General features: G+C 35.1%; 2 protein-coding genes across 4 annotated transcripts; one reads left to right on the top strand and one right to left on the bottom strand.

The window, feature by feature from the left end:
* Positions 1–27: 27 nt before the first annotated feature.
* Positions 28–4,361, top strand: LOC114408940 (protein PHOX1-like). Its single transcript, XM_028372165.1, has 3 exons — positions 28–2,299; positions 2,388–2,601; positions 3,907–4,361. Exons 1-2 carry the CDS (start codon positions 262–264, stop codon positions 2,528–2,530), a joined length of 2,181 nt encoding a protein of 726 aa, XP_028227966.1. The 5' UTR covers positions 28–261; the 3' UTR covers positions 2,531–2,601; positions 3,907–4,361.
* A 2,965-nt stretch (positions 4,362–7,326) lies between these two features.
* On the bottom strand, positions 7,327–14,614 carry LOC114408941 (topless-related protein 1-like). 3 transcript variants are annotated; one of them, XM_028372166.1, is made up of 25 exons: positions 14,486–14,614; positions 13,840–13,959; positions 13,551–13,730; positions 13,271–13,384; positions 13,015–13,173; positions 12,646–12,872; positions 12,492–12,556; positions 12,288–12,399; positions 12,050–12,159; positions 11,874–11,943; positions 11,706–11,782; positions 11,511–11,606; positions 11,296–11,391; positions 11,064–11,191; positions 10,738–10,972; positions 10,414–10,569; positions 10,280–10,342; positions 9,917–10,063; positions 9,431–9,541; positions 9,121–9,303; positions 8,657–8,785; positions 8,472–8,567; positions 8,121–8,309; positions 7,858–8,021; positions 7,327–7,638 (listed from the first exon to the last, which is right to left on the bottom strand). In XM_028372166.1, exons 2-25 carry the CDS (start codon positions 13,923–13,925, stop codon positions 7,467–7,469), a joined length of 3,165 nt encoding a protein of 1,054 aa, XP_028227967.1. In that variant the 5' UTR covers positions 13,926–13,959; positions 14,486–14,614; the 3' UTR covers positions 7,327–7,466. The 3 variants fall into 3 exon arrangements, with proteins under 3 accessions (XP_028227967.1, XP_028227968.1, XP_028227970.1); XM_028372167.1 differs by lacking the exon at positions 14,486–14,614 and adding an exon at positions 14,086–14,351; XM_028372169.1 differs by lacking the exon at positions 14,486–14,614 and adding an exon at positions 14,057–14,351.

Consider the following 14,614-nt stretch of genomic DNA (forward strand, 5'->3'; position numbering starts at 1 on the left):
AAGTTCCCAAGCAAAGTTTACACGGGAGTGGAACTTTTGAATTTTGATCCTTGTGGCAGCGTTGACTCGGGCCAAACGTAGCCCTAGAGATAAGTCCTTTTGCAATAAAAACATTGGTTATCCTCGTAGTGCCGCAATCGCCGTTGCTGTGCTGTTCTGTTCATAACTCCTTTCTGCAGATCATCGTCACTCCCCCCAAAACCAACCGTTCAATTCACCTCTCTTTTTCTCTCTTTTGAGACTGTTCCTAATTGGTCATAAATGGGGAAGCCCACGGGGAAGAAGAAGGGTACCGTTACTCCAGGCGCTGCAAATTCACACGCCAAGCACGGAAAATCTTCCAAAGCCTTCGATGAAGACACGGCGGTGTTCATCACCATGTCACAAGAGTTCAGGGAAGAAGGCAACAAGTTGTTTCAGAAGAAGGACCACGAAGGCGCCATGCTCAAGTATGAGAAGGCTCTGAAGCTTCTCCCGAACAACCACATCGATGTCGCGCACCTTCGCACCAACATGGCCACGTGTTACATGCAATTGGGTCTCGGGGAGTACCCTCGAGCAATTCACCAATGCAATTTGGCGCTGGAAGTGTCTCCGAGATACAGCAAAGCTCTATTGAAAAGAGCCACCTGCTATCGTGAGCTCAATCGCTTCGATTTGGCGCTCAGGGATGTTCAACTTGTTTTGGGCATGGAGCCTAATAACCTCACCGCGTTGGAGCTTCTCGAGAGTCTCGGAAAGTCAACGGAAGAAAAAGGGGTCTCTGTTGATGATAAAGGAGTGGCTTTTGATGCTACTGTTCATCACTCTCCAGCTCCTTCTTCGCAAAAACTGAAGAAAAAGAGAGGTAAAAAAACTGAGGACAACAAGGTGGTTGCGGAGGAAAAAGGGTTGAGTAGTAGTGTTGAGGACAAGGTGAGTTGTGTTGGGGACAAGGTGGTTGTTGTGGAAAAAGTGAGTAGTGTTGAGGATAAACAAGTGGTTTCGAAAACGATTGAGCAAGGGAAAAGGGTGGTGGAACCTGTGGAGGAAGAAAAAACTGTCACAATCACTAGGAGTGTGAAGTTGGTGTTTGGTGAGGATATAAGGTGGGCAGAGTTACCCGTGAATTGTAGTGTGAAGCTGGTGAGGGATATAGCTAGGGATCGGTATCCAGGTTTGAAGGGTGCTCTTGTCAAGTATAAGGATAAAGAGGGTGATTTGGTTACAATCACTACTACTGATGAACTGCGGCTAGCTGAAAAATCTGCTCCTGAGAAGGCATCGTTTAGGCTTTATATTACCGAGGTCAGTCCAGATCAAGAACCTTCTTATGATGGAAATGGAACAACCAATGGGGATGAAGTGCGAAGGGGCGATGGAAAACCGAGTGATGGTGCTGAGAATGGAGATATGGAAGAAGGAAAAGATAAAGATGTGGTGAAAAGGATGGTTACTGTGGAGGACTGGCTTCTCCAGTTTGCAAGGATGTTCAAGAACCATGTAGGGTTTGAGTCTGATTCTTATCTAGATACTCATGAGTATGCAATGAAGCTGTATGAAGAAGCAATAGAGGATTCAGTGGCAAGCAATGATGCTCAAGAACTTTTTAGAATGGCTGCGGATAAATTTCAAGAGATGGCTGCTTTGGCTTTGTTTAATTGGGGTAGTGTTCAGATGTCCCTGGCAAGGAACCAAGGTTTCTTTTTGGAGGATGGGGCAAGAGAGTCTTCCTTGGAGCATATAAAAGCTGCATATGAATTGGCACAAAAGGAGTATGAGAAAGCAGAAATGAGATATGAAGAAGCCTTGAAAATCAAACCTGACTTCTATGAAGGGTATCTTGCTCTTGGGCATCAGCAGTTTGAGCAAGCAAGGCTGTGCTGGTGTTATGCAATGGCATGCAAGAAGGACTTAGAAGCTGGCTTTTCTGATGAGGTTCTTAAACTTTATAACAAGGCAGAGGACAGCATGGAGAAAGGCATCTTGATGTGGGAGGAGATTGAGGAGCAGCGTTTGAATGGAATATCCAAATCAGATAAATATAAAGAACAGTTAGAGAAAATGGGCTTGGATAGTCTTCTCCAAGATATTTCTGATAATGAAGCTTCAAAGCAAGCTACAAAGATGAGGTCTCAGATACATCTTTTGTGGGGAACCTTGTTGTATGAACGTTCTGTTGTGGAATATAAGCTTGGCCTTCCCACATGGGAGGAATGTTTGGAGGTTGCAGTCGAAAAGTTTGAACTAGCTGGGACTTCTGCAACGGATATTGCTTTCATTGTAAAGAATCACTGCTCAAATGAAACAGCACTTGAAGGTATGAGATGGAAAAATGTGATATTCCTTTAAAATCTCAAATATTTTTGGATTAGAGACAGCTAACAAGCCACTTTCCTTAATCACAGGATTCAAAATTGATGAGATAGTACAGGCATGGAATGAGATGTATGATGCCCAAGGGTGGCAGTTTGGTGATCCATCATTCCGACTTGAACCATTGTTTCGTCGGCGTGTTCCTAAACTCCATTACAACTTGGAGCAATTTTAAGTTTTCTCCTTGAGTTTGGAATTCTTTTGTCTTCATATTTTTGTAGCTGCCTTCATCCCATTATAAGACAGGTAAGTGAGGCTATACTATACGTCAACTACAGTTTTGTTTTCCACTCTCCTATTGCAGAAGATCTTCCCATTGCATTTGAATTTTTTTTGAAAATTTATACTTATAACTGAAATTGTGGTTTCATGAACAATGGGATGCTGGACTAGCCTGCTACGTCTTTTCTGTAGGCATGATGATATGTATATCGTTTTTATGAAGGGGGAGGGGGGGTAAATTGTTGCTGATGATTTGCACATTCAAAACACTAATGAGAGATTATTTCCAAACATTTCTGTTTGTGGTAGGATTAGGAAAGATCTTAAATGCTTAATAGAAATACTTGTTCAGTTCATCTATATCTATACCAATTTACCTGTGTATTCCAAACCTTATTCTTTTTTTATGATTGCCAACAAACTCAGAAGGTATCAAAATGGGTTGGTTGAATAACCATGACTAATAAATCTGATCATGAATGTCTGTACTGTCCAAGATGTTTATGTGGTTTTGTTTAGAATCAGTTTTTACGCTTGGTTTTTCTTTATAATTGGTTTTTAATTTCATTTCTAGCCAAGCTAAGTGATTTTGAGGAATTTAGGCTTGGTAAGTGACATATTAGAGTTGAGCGGGAATATGATCTCCAATTTATTTGCTTTTGTATGATGTCCTTTTGTGTTTGTTCTTACCTTGTAGGATTTATATAAATTGATATAATAGCTTTGAAACATGCATAATGGTTAATGTAGCAAATGCTTAACTAATCATAGTAGATCTTTGGGGTGACCTTCCCCATATTCATGATTCATCCCATGTTTTTTTATCGGATTTATCAAATGTGATGGTTTGACTCACTGATTGATATCACGATTCATGATGACCACTAGGTACTGACTTTATTAGATGAATGACTCAGCAAACTATTTTTAGACAAGATTTTTCAGTTTTAACTGGGTTCGCTCACTTCCATGCCTATTGCCTAAGAAACTTTTGGCTTTTGGCGTTAGACTTGGAACAGAATACGGTTACTTAAAGTCAAGATGACATTAATCATATAATATCTGCTATATGCTAGTTGTCTATACTATGTCATGGAAAGCTTGGGTTACATAAGAAATTGACTAATTATCACCGGAAAGAACAATTTTACAGTTTTGCTTGGTGCATTCAATATTTCCATTTAAAATTCTCTGTTCAATTTTTTTTATCATTTTAAAGAATTACATATCTTTAACTATGTTTTCCTTTATCTTTTTGCTCAACTACCTTTATCAATATTGATATCCACGATGATTGGCCTGAATGGATTCCTTGCCTTTTGATTGCAGGGATGTTGTTTAGCTCATTGTTTGGTGCTATGATTGGATTATTTTTTCTCATACCAGTTTTGTGCTAGTTGAGGTTTCAGGCTAGGAAGCCTGGTTATATATATTTTTGTTGTTGTTTTTGTTGTTATACTTGAAGGGATTTGCAGCGGGATTTCATTCTTTACAGGTATATTGGGCGATTGATTTGTTCAGCTTGCACCTAAAATATATATAAAGATTTTTTTTCCATAGGTGAAGGTTTGTGATTAATATTGTCAATTGTCAATTGTGTTTGTAAGTTACTAAGTGGTGTAACAATTTTCTTTTGGTGAAAGGAAGGGGCAAACCGCCCCAACTCAAAAACCTCTAAAGAACATTACATATGCGAAGTGATGTAACAAGTTTTACGCATACAACAATATTCATTGTTATCATATTTTTCGTTCAGTTGTAATATATTGCCTCCTTTTACTTCATGTTTGAATGACCAGTTAATAGTTAGCGAGCTGTGCTTCTATCTCTGTAGTACTGTAGTCATGTTAAATGTAACGACATTTATTTACAAGGGGAAAAAATTAAAAAAAAATCTGACATTTGACGTTGAGAAAAAAATCCAATTTTAATTGAGTGACAAAATGCCTAAGTCTAGGCTGAGCGGGTTTTACATTTGAAACAATTAGACCAGTTTGATAAAAAGATGACAAAAAAATAAACTAAAACATAAATCGGGGTGAAAATAGCTAGAAATTAATTTAAACTTAAATTTTGATGCTCAAAGCTATTTAGAGAGCTCAATTGAATTGTCCCATTTTGTCACTTCAAATAGGGTTGTTGAGCCATTTCCACATAGATATTCTCAAGGACTCTAAAATGTCTTTGAATATGTAATTCCTTTTTCTGATTAAAGTGAAAAATGAAATTCACAATAATATCACACATGTTAATGGCGTACATTCATTGTGATCAGAGTTTGCTGATAAAAAAAGTAAAATTGAAGCAAATTCAATATTTTCTAATATAATTAAAGTTAAACAAATACGTACATAATTAAATTCTAATTTAAATCTTAAGTGCAGGGCGCTATTGCGGTGCATGATTACATAGAAACAACAATTTGGGGAAATACACTTTTATATTGAAATTATTTTACACCTTTATTAGAACACCCTAACCATTTTATTTCTCAACTCTCCAACCTGTCAAACTCTCGATAGTAACCCACCAATACAAATTACAAACTACCAATATAAATAGTACGTATGTGTTTGGGGATATTAGGGAACACAACTTATCAATATAGGCAGCAACATCACTTTATATAAATAGTATGTATGATTAATTTCACAGCTGATGTAGAGCCTGTCAAAAGATGGGATTCACAGACTGAATATTTTTGTTTCTATGACCTAAATACTCCATAATCTTTAATCTCAGTTTTATAATAAATATTTATATTCAATATTAGCATAGATTATTAAAAGTATTTTAGACAACAATAAGTTTTGCTCCAGTGAGATAAGTTCACTTGAGAAATTTTTTGAGCTAACAAGGGATCGTAGTATAGATAAAGTAGAAATTAATACTGAGGCAAGCATGATTTATTGGAATATTTTAATTCAATCTGAAATTAAAAATGCTATAAATAGAAATTTCTATTAGATACATTTAGATCAATCGTTAGATGAAACTCTCAAGTGAACTTCTCTTTAAAAAATATTAGGTATTGTGCCAATATATATCTTTTGTTTTAAATTTAATATATTATAATAATTCACATTATTGTGCTTTGACGTGCATATTAATTTTTTAGTTAGTCTCCACATTTTTTGTTATTTTTTACATAAGACGTTAATTTTGATATATGGTAACTATTCTTCTTCTTATTCATTGTTTTCTGTATTAATTTTAGGATAGAGGAAAATATACACTAAGAATTGCATAATAAGAGAAATTATAAAAATATATCAATTTTAACATATAAATATGAAATATCGATATACAGGCACATGTCTTTCCGTTGGTAAATATAATTGCGGTTTAGTTGGATTTGATTCAATTTTTAATTTTTTAAGTGATTTTTAATTTTTATTTTAGATTGATTTAAATTTGAACATATAAGCATGGGTCTTTCTCTGGATCCATACCCATACGGAATCCATCATCCTAACTCCTCAGCATGGCAGTTGCATGCGTCATTATCCCATCGCTTAATAGATAAAACTGATTCTCTCGAAAAGATTTAAATTATCCTCTGGTAAGTTTAAATTTCAATTATGTACATGTATTAGTATTTTTTATCCCATGTGTTTATCTTTTATGTAAATTATATTAAACCCAAAATGATACAATAATAAACGGGTATACCCCGCGGTTAAAGAAAATCAAAAGTCTTCCTAATATCAGAAAACCTATATCAAGATACTAAAACAAATGCAACATGTGCGCTTGTCTATACATAAGAAATTTAATCTTACTAATAACCTCTATGATAGAAAATTAATAATCCTAAAAAATCAGTTTATTCCTAGACAGTCAACTACAATAGACTAATTGTTATAACCAGACAAGATAATTTTCCTGAGTTTTGTGTCTCCTTTGTATATATATATGGCTCATCACGTTTTTGTTTCCACAATCCAAGGCTTGGTCTTTCTCGTCCCCTTTACTAGTAACTAGCTAGTAAGTGCCCTGCATGCTATTCTACTGCTTAAATGTTTTACTTTGTTATTATTGATATATTTTTTCTTATAATACTCGGGTTTCTAATTTTGTGGCATGTTGCAGCGTTGTGTCCCCTTATTATTTCCACCAGAAACACCCCTCATCTCCAAAACTTCCTTCTCTTTGGATTGGCTTGTTTCTTTTGCGTCTTTCTATTACGGCTTCTACCTTCCGTTTTTTCCCTTCCACCTTTTTATTGTATATATACCTTGTATTTTGTATTCTTTATATATGGTAATCTTACGTAGATATTGCTACCATAGTTTTCTGGATAGGCATTGGTTTGAGTAATTTTTTTTTTTGGGTGGATGGAGAAAAGGAGAACAAAAGAAAAACGTCCTTAAAAAGAGAAAAGAAAACCAAGTTTATAAGATTTATAAACTTGGTTTTCTTTTGTCTTTTCTTTTTTAAAACAACCGTTTGGAAGATAAAAATTAACTTAAATTTATAGACATTCAAGAAACAAATCAATTTAGCATTGACAACATAACTTTTATGTTCGCTACATGTTTAGATCAACTTAAAAATAATCTTGTTTTTCATCTTTATATTTAAAATTTATTGTTCATTTATATTTTAGGTCGAGCTTAATATATTTAATATTGAATAAAAATTTAGAATGAATCATAAACTTTGTTATAATTAACTTTTTATATTTGATATTAATTAGTTTAATTTAATAATGGAAAAGAATTAAAGTATAAGAATGATAACTACAAATATAGCAAAACCATGTAATTAAGGATAATTTAAGAAGATAAATATATAACAATTGATAATGAAAAGCAACAGTAACCACTTTTATTATTATTTTATTTTCTAGTCTTTTTTTTTTTATCTCATTTCACCTCTGACACTGCTCACTCACTCCCACAACCCTGTTTGATTGCCTCATCATCAAGGCTAAACTTGCTCCAGTCTTCTCCTGTCTTCTGAGGCTCAAACACAATAACCCTACCATCTGTGAGCCCCACAGCAAACTGGCTTGGCTTCTGTGGATGTGCAGCAATGGCAAGTGGATAGATGCTTGAACTGCAATAAACAAACAATATAATTACAATGCTTGGCAAGGCAATATGTATAATGAAAAAATGACAATCCATAATATTATCTAAAGCAGTGTCTAATAAGCAAAACTAGAAGTTTTTCTTTTTCTAAGATGCATAAAAAAAATAGCATTATTTATCTCATAAATGAATATAATTTCTTGGGCAAGCCTAGAAATTGCAACCTTAGAGAAGAAAAACATACCTTGGAGTTGTAGAAAGATAAGCTGAGGGATTAATCCTACAACGCATTTGGAGTTTCAAAGTATCAAATATTGCCACAGCTCCATCAACAAAACTGGCATACACAGCCTGGCCATCAAATGAGAAAGTTGCTTGGGAGATAGCCATTGAAACTTCTGGAACCCACTGGCATGAAACAAAAAGTATATATACTTGTTTAGTAAGAAACAGCTCACTTTGAAAGGGGGAAAAACCACATCATAAGTTAGGGAAAGAAGAGAGAACCTGGTTACAGCATTTTAGCTCTATTGCTTCATACATTGCAAGATAATTACTTCTTACAGCAAGGAAGTGCCTCTGGTATAGGTGAAACTGAATGTGAGTGTCAGATAGCACTTCTGGCACCTTCTGTCCATGTATTTGCAAACTTCCATCTTTCTGTTTTTTCCATTCATTGGTGTTCCATACAAAAATCTGCAAGAAATAATTGAAATAATGACAAATCAGCTTAATATGGAACCAACCAGTAAAATCAATCAGCTTTATATATTATAGGCCATAGAATGGAAGGTAATTCCGAAGTAGAAGTAATGGTTGCATGATGCATGTATGATGTGATGAATATTAAATACTAACCTGAGCATTTATATCACCAGAAACAAGAAGATCAAAACTACTTGAGAAGGCAAGGGCAGTAACTCTTTTGGAGTGGCCCTCAAGCTTGCTTATAATCTGTACAAATGTAAGACACAAAAAACTATAGCTTCAACCTCCTCAAAGTAGGTAATGATACATGTCTTTCTCAAAATGAAGAGACATACCTTATTAGTACGGACATTGTATATAATTATACTGTAATTATCCATACCAACAGCAAGTATATTATTATCACGAGGGTAGAAGGTGAGACAAGTTGCCATAGGTGGTGGAGTCATGATAGTCGTCACAGTCTGTACTTACGAGACAATGTGTGACATGATTAGTCAAATCATAGCTTCATTGTAAACACATAGTGGCAAAATGGGAAATGGTAGCATGATATCAAATAAATAAAAAAGAATAACGAATAATGTTTCTGAACTAATGAGCATAGGATAAAGAGAAGAATACACCATGATAACTAAATGAAAAATCAATTATTCTGATACGAGTTCTTAGAAAAACTTTATGAATGTAGGGATGAAATCAAACCTTCCACAATGATAACAAAATATCAGCATTAAACCATTTCATAGAAATGAAGGAGATTTCTTTAGTACAACATGCTTCTATCCTTTGGGTTTACCTTAAAAGTCAACATGTTAAACAAGGAGATTGCCCCCCCAGATGTTGACATGAGATATGAATCATTCTTTGATAAAGAAAAACAGGAAACTGGGACTCCACTGTAAGAACTTGTTAGTTTATTGCTCATCAATTGCAAGCCACTCCTTGATTGCCAGATGTGAGGGGAAACTTGTGCAGTCGCCTACATGTATTACTTATATTTTATAATAAATTCAACTACAAAGTAATAAAACTGAAAAGATGAAGATGGGGTGGGGTGGGGAGAGGGAAACTCCATATAAAAAAGAGGATTTTATGTTTCCACTTACCTTGCCATCCAAGTTAAGGTTATCACGAGGCCATTTCCAAAGAAGATGATCACCATTTGATGTCAATGCCAAAATGCCATTTCCCGCATTGGTGTAAGTCAGTCTAACTATCTGTGTTTTATCAGAGGGAAAGTTAATGACAAATTTTTGTTCTGTGAAACCTAATTGGCTAATTGTTTGGTTATCTTGTATATTCCATCTTTTATTTGTGAAAAATAAATCGTATGTGGATTGAAACTTCCATTTTCGACTTGGTATGTGTGGATGGCGTGTCTATCATCCATGGGATTCAGTAGTAATTGTTATTTTATGATTTCAATTGTCTTAAGACATTTATGTAAAAGGGAGCTGAACATATTAATAGAGTTATCCCATGATAGCTATGATATGTATCATGTATAACTTTTGTTGAAATTAGTGATAATACATGTAACTATTGGCAATAATCCAATAAAGCATTACTGCATTAGCATACAAATGCCATACCTTGTTTATTTTGGGATGAACTGGAAGCTGCAAGAACTGGCACTGGGATGGCTCACAAATTTCTGAGACATTCCAAAACTTTGAGTTGTTATGGGACTCTTCAATTGAATTATACCTCCCATCCTCCAAGCCTTTTTGGTACCCATTCTTTAACAAAAAACCAATTTGAAATGAGGGTACCCAAGTAAAGTATAAGATGCAAATAAATGTCAAGAAAGCAAGTCTAGTCCAAAAACCGAATAAACAGAGACAGATATTTGTATGTATCATGCTTACATAAGCCACTTACTCAAAAAAATGAACCTTAAATATAGTGTTCTATGCATAACACAAGATTATTTTATAATTTTTCAAACAACATACCATGACAATGCCTTCACCTGCGACTCCAGCACCAGCATCAACCAAAATTGGACTTTGTGTACACTGCAAGAAATAAAAAGTTCAAGGATTGAAAAACTCCACAGCATAGTCAAAGTAAAGTTACATATGCTTACCTTTAAGGCTTCATGTTGATTATTGGGGACATGAATTGAATGTGTTTCATTCTGTTTCTGCAAAATGTCATCAATTGCTAAAATTTTTATTTTGTTTCCTTTTGCAGCAACAGCCAGTAATGTTCCCTTCTTGTTAAAGCGAATGCATGGATTTTCCTGAAGAAAATGAATTAAAACTTAAGTATCATTTGCTGTTTAAGTTTAACTAAAACTACCACCTCCCACAGAAATATAAGATTTCCAATCAAATAAATCGTAAATGTTGGATTGTCAGAACACTGACACAACTTATCTAGACAGCAAAAGACCTACTGAAGAACTTACCAGTAATTCAGCATCAACATCAGTGCTTGTCCAGAGCTCAACACTGTCCATATTCCAAAATTTAACCTTGTGGCCATCACCAGCAGCCAAAAGTCCTTTCTGAGTTGAATCAAAATGGATGGCAGAAAAGCATGGTTTCTTAAGTCCCTTGTATGTTCTTTTTATATATCCTTCACTTTCATCCCATTCCACAAGATACGGCTCTCCATCTTTCCCAGTTCCACAAGAAAAAAGCCTAGAAAAGTTTATCAGCATTAGTTAAACTGCAATAACTTGTTAATAGGAAACAAATTATTCCAATTGTATTTAGACTAGTAGCTCAAAACCTGTTATCATCAGCACTGTAAGCCAATGTAGTGTAACCATAACCAGGGGCATCAAAATCTACTCTGGCTCCCAAAGAATCATATAACCATGCCTTAATCTTTCCGTCGGTTGAAGTTGAAAAAATAAACTGCAGTGCAGGTGCGAAAGAATCACATAGCATATGAAACGATTAACACATAGTCACGTACAACTAGTCAATACATTAATGACACAACAACAAAGCATGCTTACATCAACATGTTGCTTCACATGAGGACAAATAGAACAAACAGGAGCATCGTGACCTTCAAAAGTATAACATCTGACACCGCTAACAGCATCCCAGACCTTAAAAGAAGTAAAAAGGACCTTAGGTTAGTTTTATTTTTTCCGGGGGTGGGATCCTTGAGGTCAGTTTCATTATGAATGATAATTTATTGTTGATCATAAGAACTGAGTCAACTGACCTTTATTTTCTTGTCATCTCCACATGTTATGACCAACAATTGCTTATTAAGAGAAGAAAATGCTAGATCGTTGACACTACCATCATGAGCATCAATCTGCCAGGAAAGTATTTAGAAGTTAATCTGAGAGTTATATATTATATGAATCTAACTAAACATGTATAAGGGGCGTATGAGGGGATGAAATATATTTACTTGTAAATGTTGGCTAATGATGTCATTTCCATGATGATAGGAATATAATTGAACAAAATGTTTGGAAAATGCAACCCCTGTTTAAAGTAAGAACAATTAGTTAGGAGCAATAAACCTTTGTAATCACTGGTGACTAGACATACCCTTTAAGTAGCTGAAGATTCTTACCAAACAGTGAACCGTCAGGGCTCCACTTGATTTTCTTAACTGAAACACGAAAGTCCTTTTCCTGAGCTTCCTGAATATTGTTGGTAGTGGTTCAGAGTATTATTCTCTCTTTAGGTCATTGATATGATAATAACAAGTACTCATTGGAGTACAACATATTCAGGAAGTGGACCTACCTTGAAATTGATGGAGCTTGCTCCGATACCCCATATTCTGTAGTTTTCAGAGAACAATTTCTCCCCAGAATTAACATCCCAAAGTCCTATACTGCCAATATTTGTTCCAACTGAAGAAACAAAACAGTAGCTATATATATTTAGCTATTTTTATTTCTTTTTATCAATTTCCTCAAGCTATATATACAATGAAGTGATATTTGAGCAAAAATGTAAAGACTAAGTTCTATGAAGCAACCTAGAAGAAGTGTATGCCCGATAGGATGAAAGTCCATGGTAACAGGAAGTGAATCCTCTTTCAACATCTGAACAACATTTTCAGGAAGAACATTTGCTATGGCCGACGTCACCTACACATGAAGGCACATCTTCTGTTTGATTCCATAGATAAGATATAGGAAATCTTGCAGTTCTGTTTAACAAAAAGTTTCATCCAACTGACCTCATTGGAAGTCTGGCATTGCCTTCCTTTGAGTGATATTACACTAGGATCCTCCATTGTAGTTTCTATAGAAAGGCCATGGACTACACCGTCATAAGCAAGAATTGAAATGATTACTGAAGCAAGAGAAAAAATGCAAGAGTAAAGCTCATACCTGGATTTGTTAGTGTGGCAGGAAAGGGTACAGAATCAGTTATAGTAGATGGACCAGAATTATGGTTTGACAAATGTTGATCAGAATCAGAGTTTTCAATTGAATCACTTTCTTCTGATTGCAGAGATGAAAGGTTCAAACTTGGTTTGCAAACATGGTCCTCCAAGAGGGTTTTTACACCAGGAACTGGAAGTGGATCTTTACAAAGTAGATGCTGCCAATTCAAACTGAAAATGAATAATTAGTAAATTTTCTACCAGGAGCTGAAAAGCACAGGCAGACATCAAGAATAGAAGCAAACATGATAGCAAAATATGCTTGTATATTATTTTTTTATCAAAACTTTAAATTGGGAAAAGAGAGTGAAACCTTTGGTTCAGAAGATAACGTAACCTCTGACTTTTAAAAACAGGGCATTTCAATTTTCCATGGAACACAGGATTTGCCTCAATGACTTTCTTAATATCATCCGCCACAATCTTCCTTACAGAATTTGTATCTCCATATGTTGAAAGTGATGCATGCTCCCTGATTAGACCCAGAAAAAAGTTAAGCTTAAAGCTCATCAAAGGATGTTATTGGCCTCATATCTAAAATTAGTAGTAGACTGGCAATTGAGCCATACCTTATATTGTTAATTATCAAAAGCTGGGTCATTTCATTGAACAGTTCTTCATGCCCTGAGGAAAAAACTTTCAGATCCTTGATGAGGATATCCAAAGCCTTGGCTCGATCGTCCCTGATGAGTGATGAAACAAAACAGACAAATTTAGAGAATCATGGGCTATGAACAAAAAACACACCTGTATGAAACAACTAAGCATTCCATTGGAAATAATATGGTACCAAGGCACAGAAAATTTTTCTTACACCAACAATATGAGACAACAAAACAAAAGGCTTACATATCCAATGCTTCAAGGAATTTCTGTTTCCTGATTTCAAAGTATACTTTGGTTGAGTGTCTGTTGTCATCAACCCTCGTGAATCCAGAAAGGTACCTCTCAGAATCATCCCATTTCCCAGCAAGTAGCATGTCCTCGAAATACTTCATGTCAAAGTATATCCCACTTTCACGCTCAAGCCTATGAATAAAAAATTGGAAGGAAAAAGATACAAATGCCAAAAGATTAGTGATCAAGTCAAAAACAAAAACTAAGAACCCTGAATTTTGATAGAAAGAGGGAGACATACTTGTGTGCAGTTTCCTTGAGACCCTCCTCATCAAGAAACTGTAAAATTAAGAAAACAAGCTCTTTATTCAGAATAGACTTCTCCATTACAAACCTGTTTGTTTGTTTCGGATTACCAACCCTGCAGCACAATCAGATAAATACCAAAACTTTTAAATCAAATCATAATCAGTATCCAAATCAAATACCAAAAATTTGCTTTCATTAAAACGACAGACCAATTGGACAGAGAAAACTTGCAAACAACCTTGTTTCTTCAAATTCTCAGTCCTTTTGGTTGGGCTTTTGATTATGGGAAAAAAGATTCGACAATCACCAGAAAAAGGTAAAGTAAAGAAGGCACTAAATCAGATCCTAAAACGTTGCCATTGGAAGGTCAAATTGAAAAGGAAAAAAAAAATTGGGTTTGGGGCCATTCACAACTGAAACTGAAGCACAAAAATAAAGACCAAGAGATGACACGGATCATGGTATAATGGTCTGCAGCCACCTCCATCACATTTATGTTTGGAAATTGTCAAATAGAAAAGAAAAATTCTCCTTTGTTTATTTAAGCACTAAAAAAATTGAAAAAGGAAAATTTGGTACAGAAAGGGACAGCAAAAGAAACACACAAAGGAAGGCATAAAGGTTTATCAAAAGCTCACCTGAAAAAGGGGTGAAAAGATGAAAACTAAGGAGAAAACAGGAAAAGTTTTTGAAGGTTCTCCTCCTCAGTGGTTTGTGTAAAAAATTGTGGACATGACAACTGAGGCTGACTGATATATATATGATCG

The sequence above is a fragment of the Glycine soja genome, chromosome 4 (assembly GCF_004193775.1).
Source record: "Glycine soja cultivar W05 chromosome 4, ASM419377v2, whole genome shotgun sequence".
NCBI classification, from domain to species: Eukaryota; Viridiplantae; Streptophyta; class Magnoliopsida; order Fabales; family Fabaceae; genus Glycine; species Glycine soja.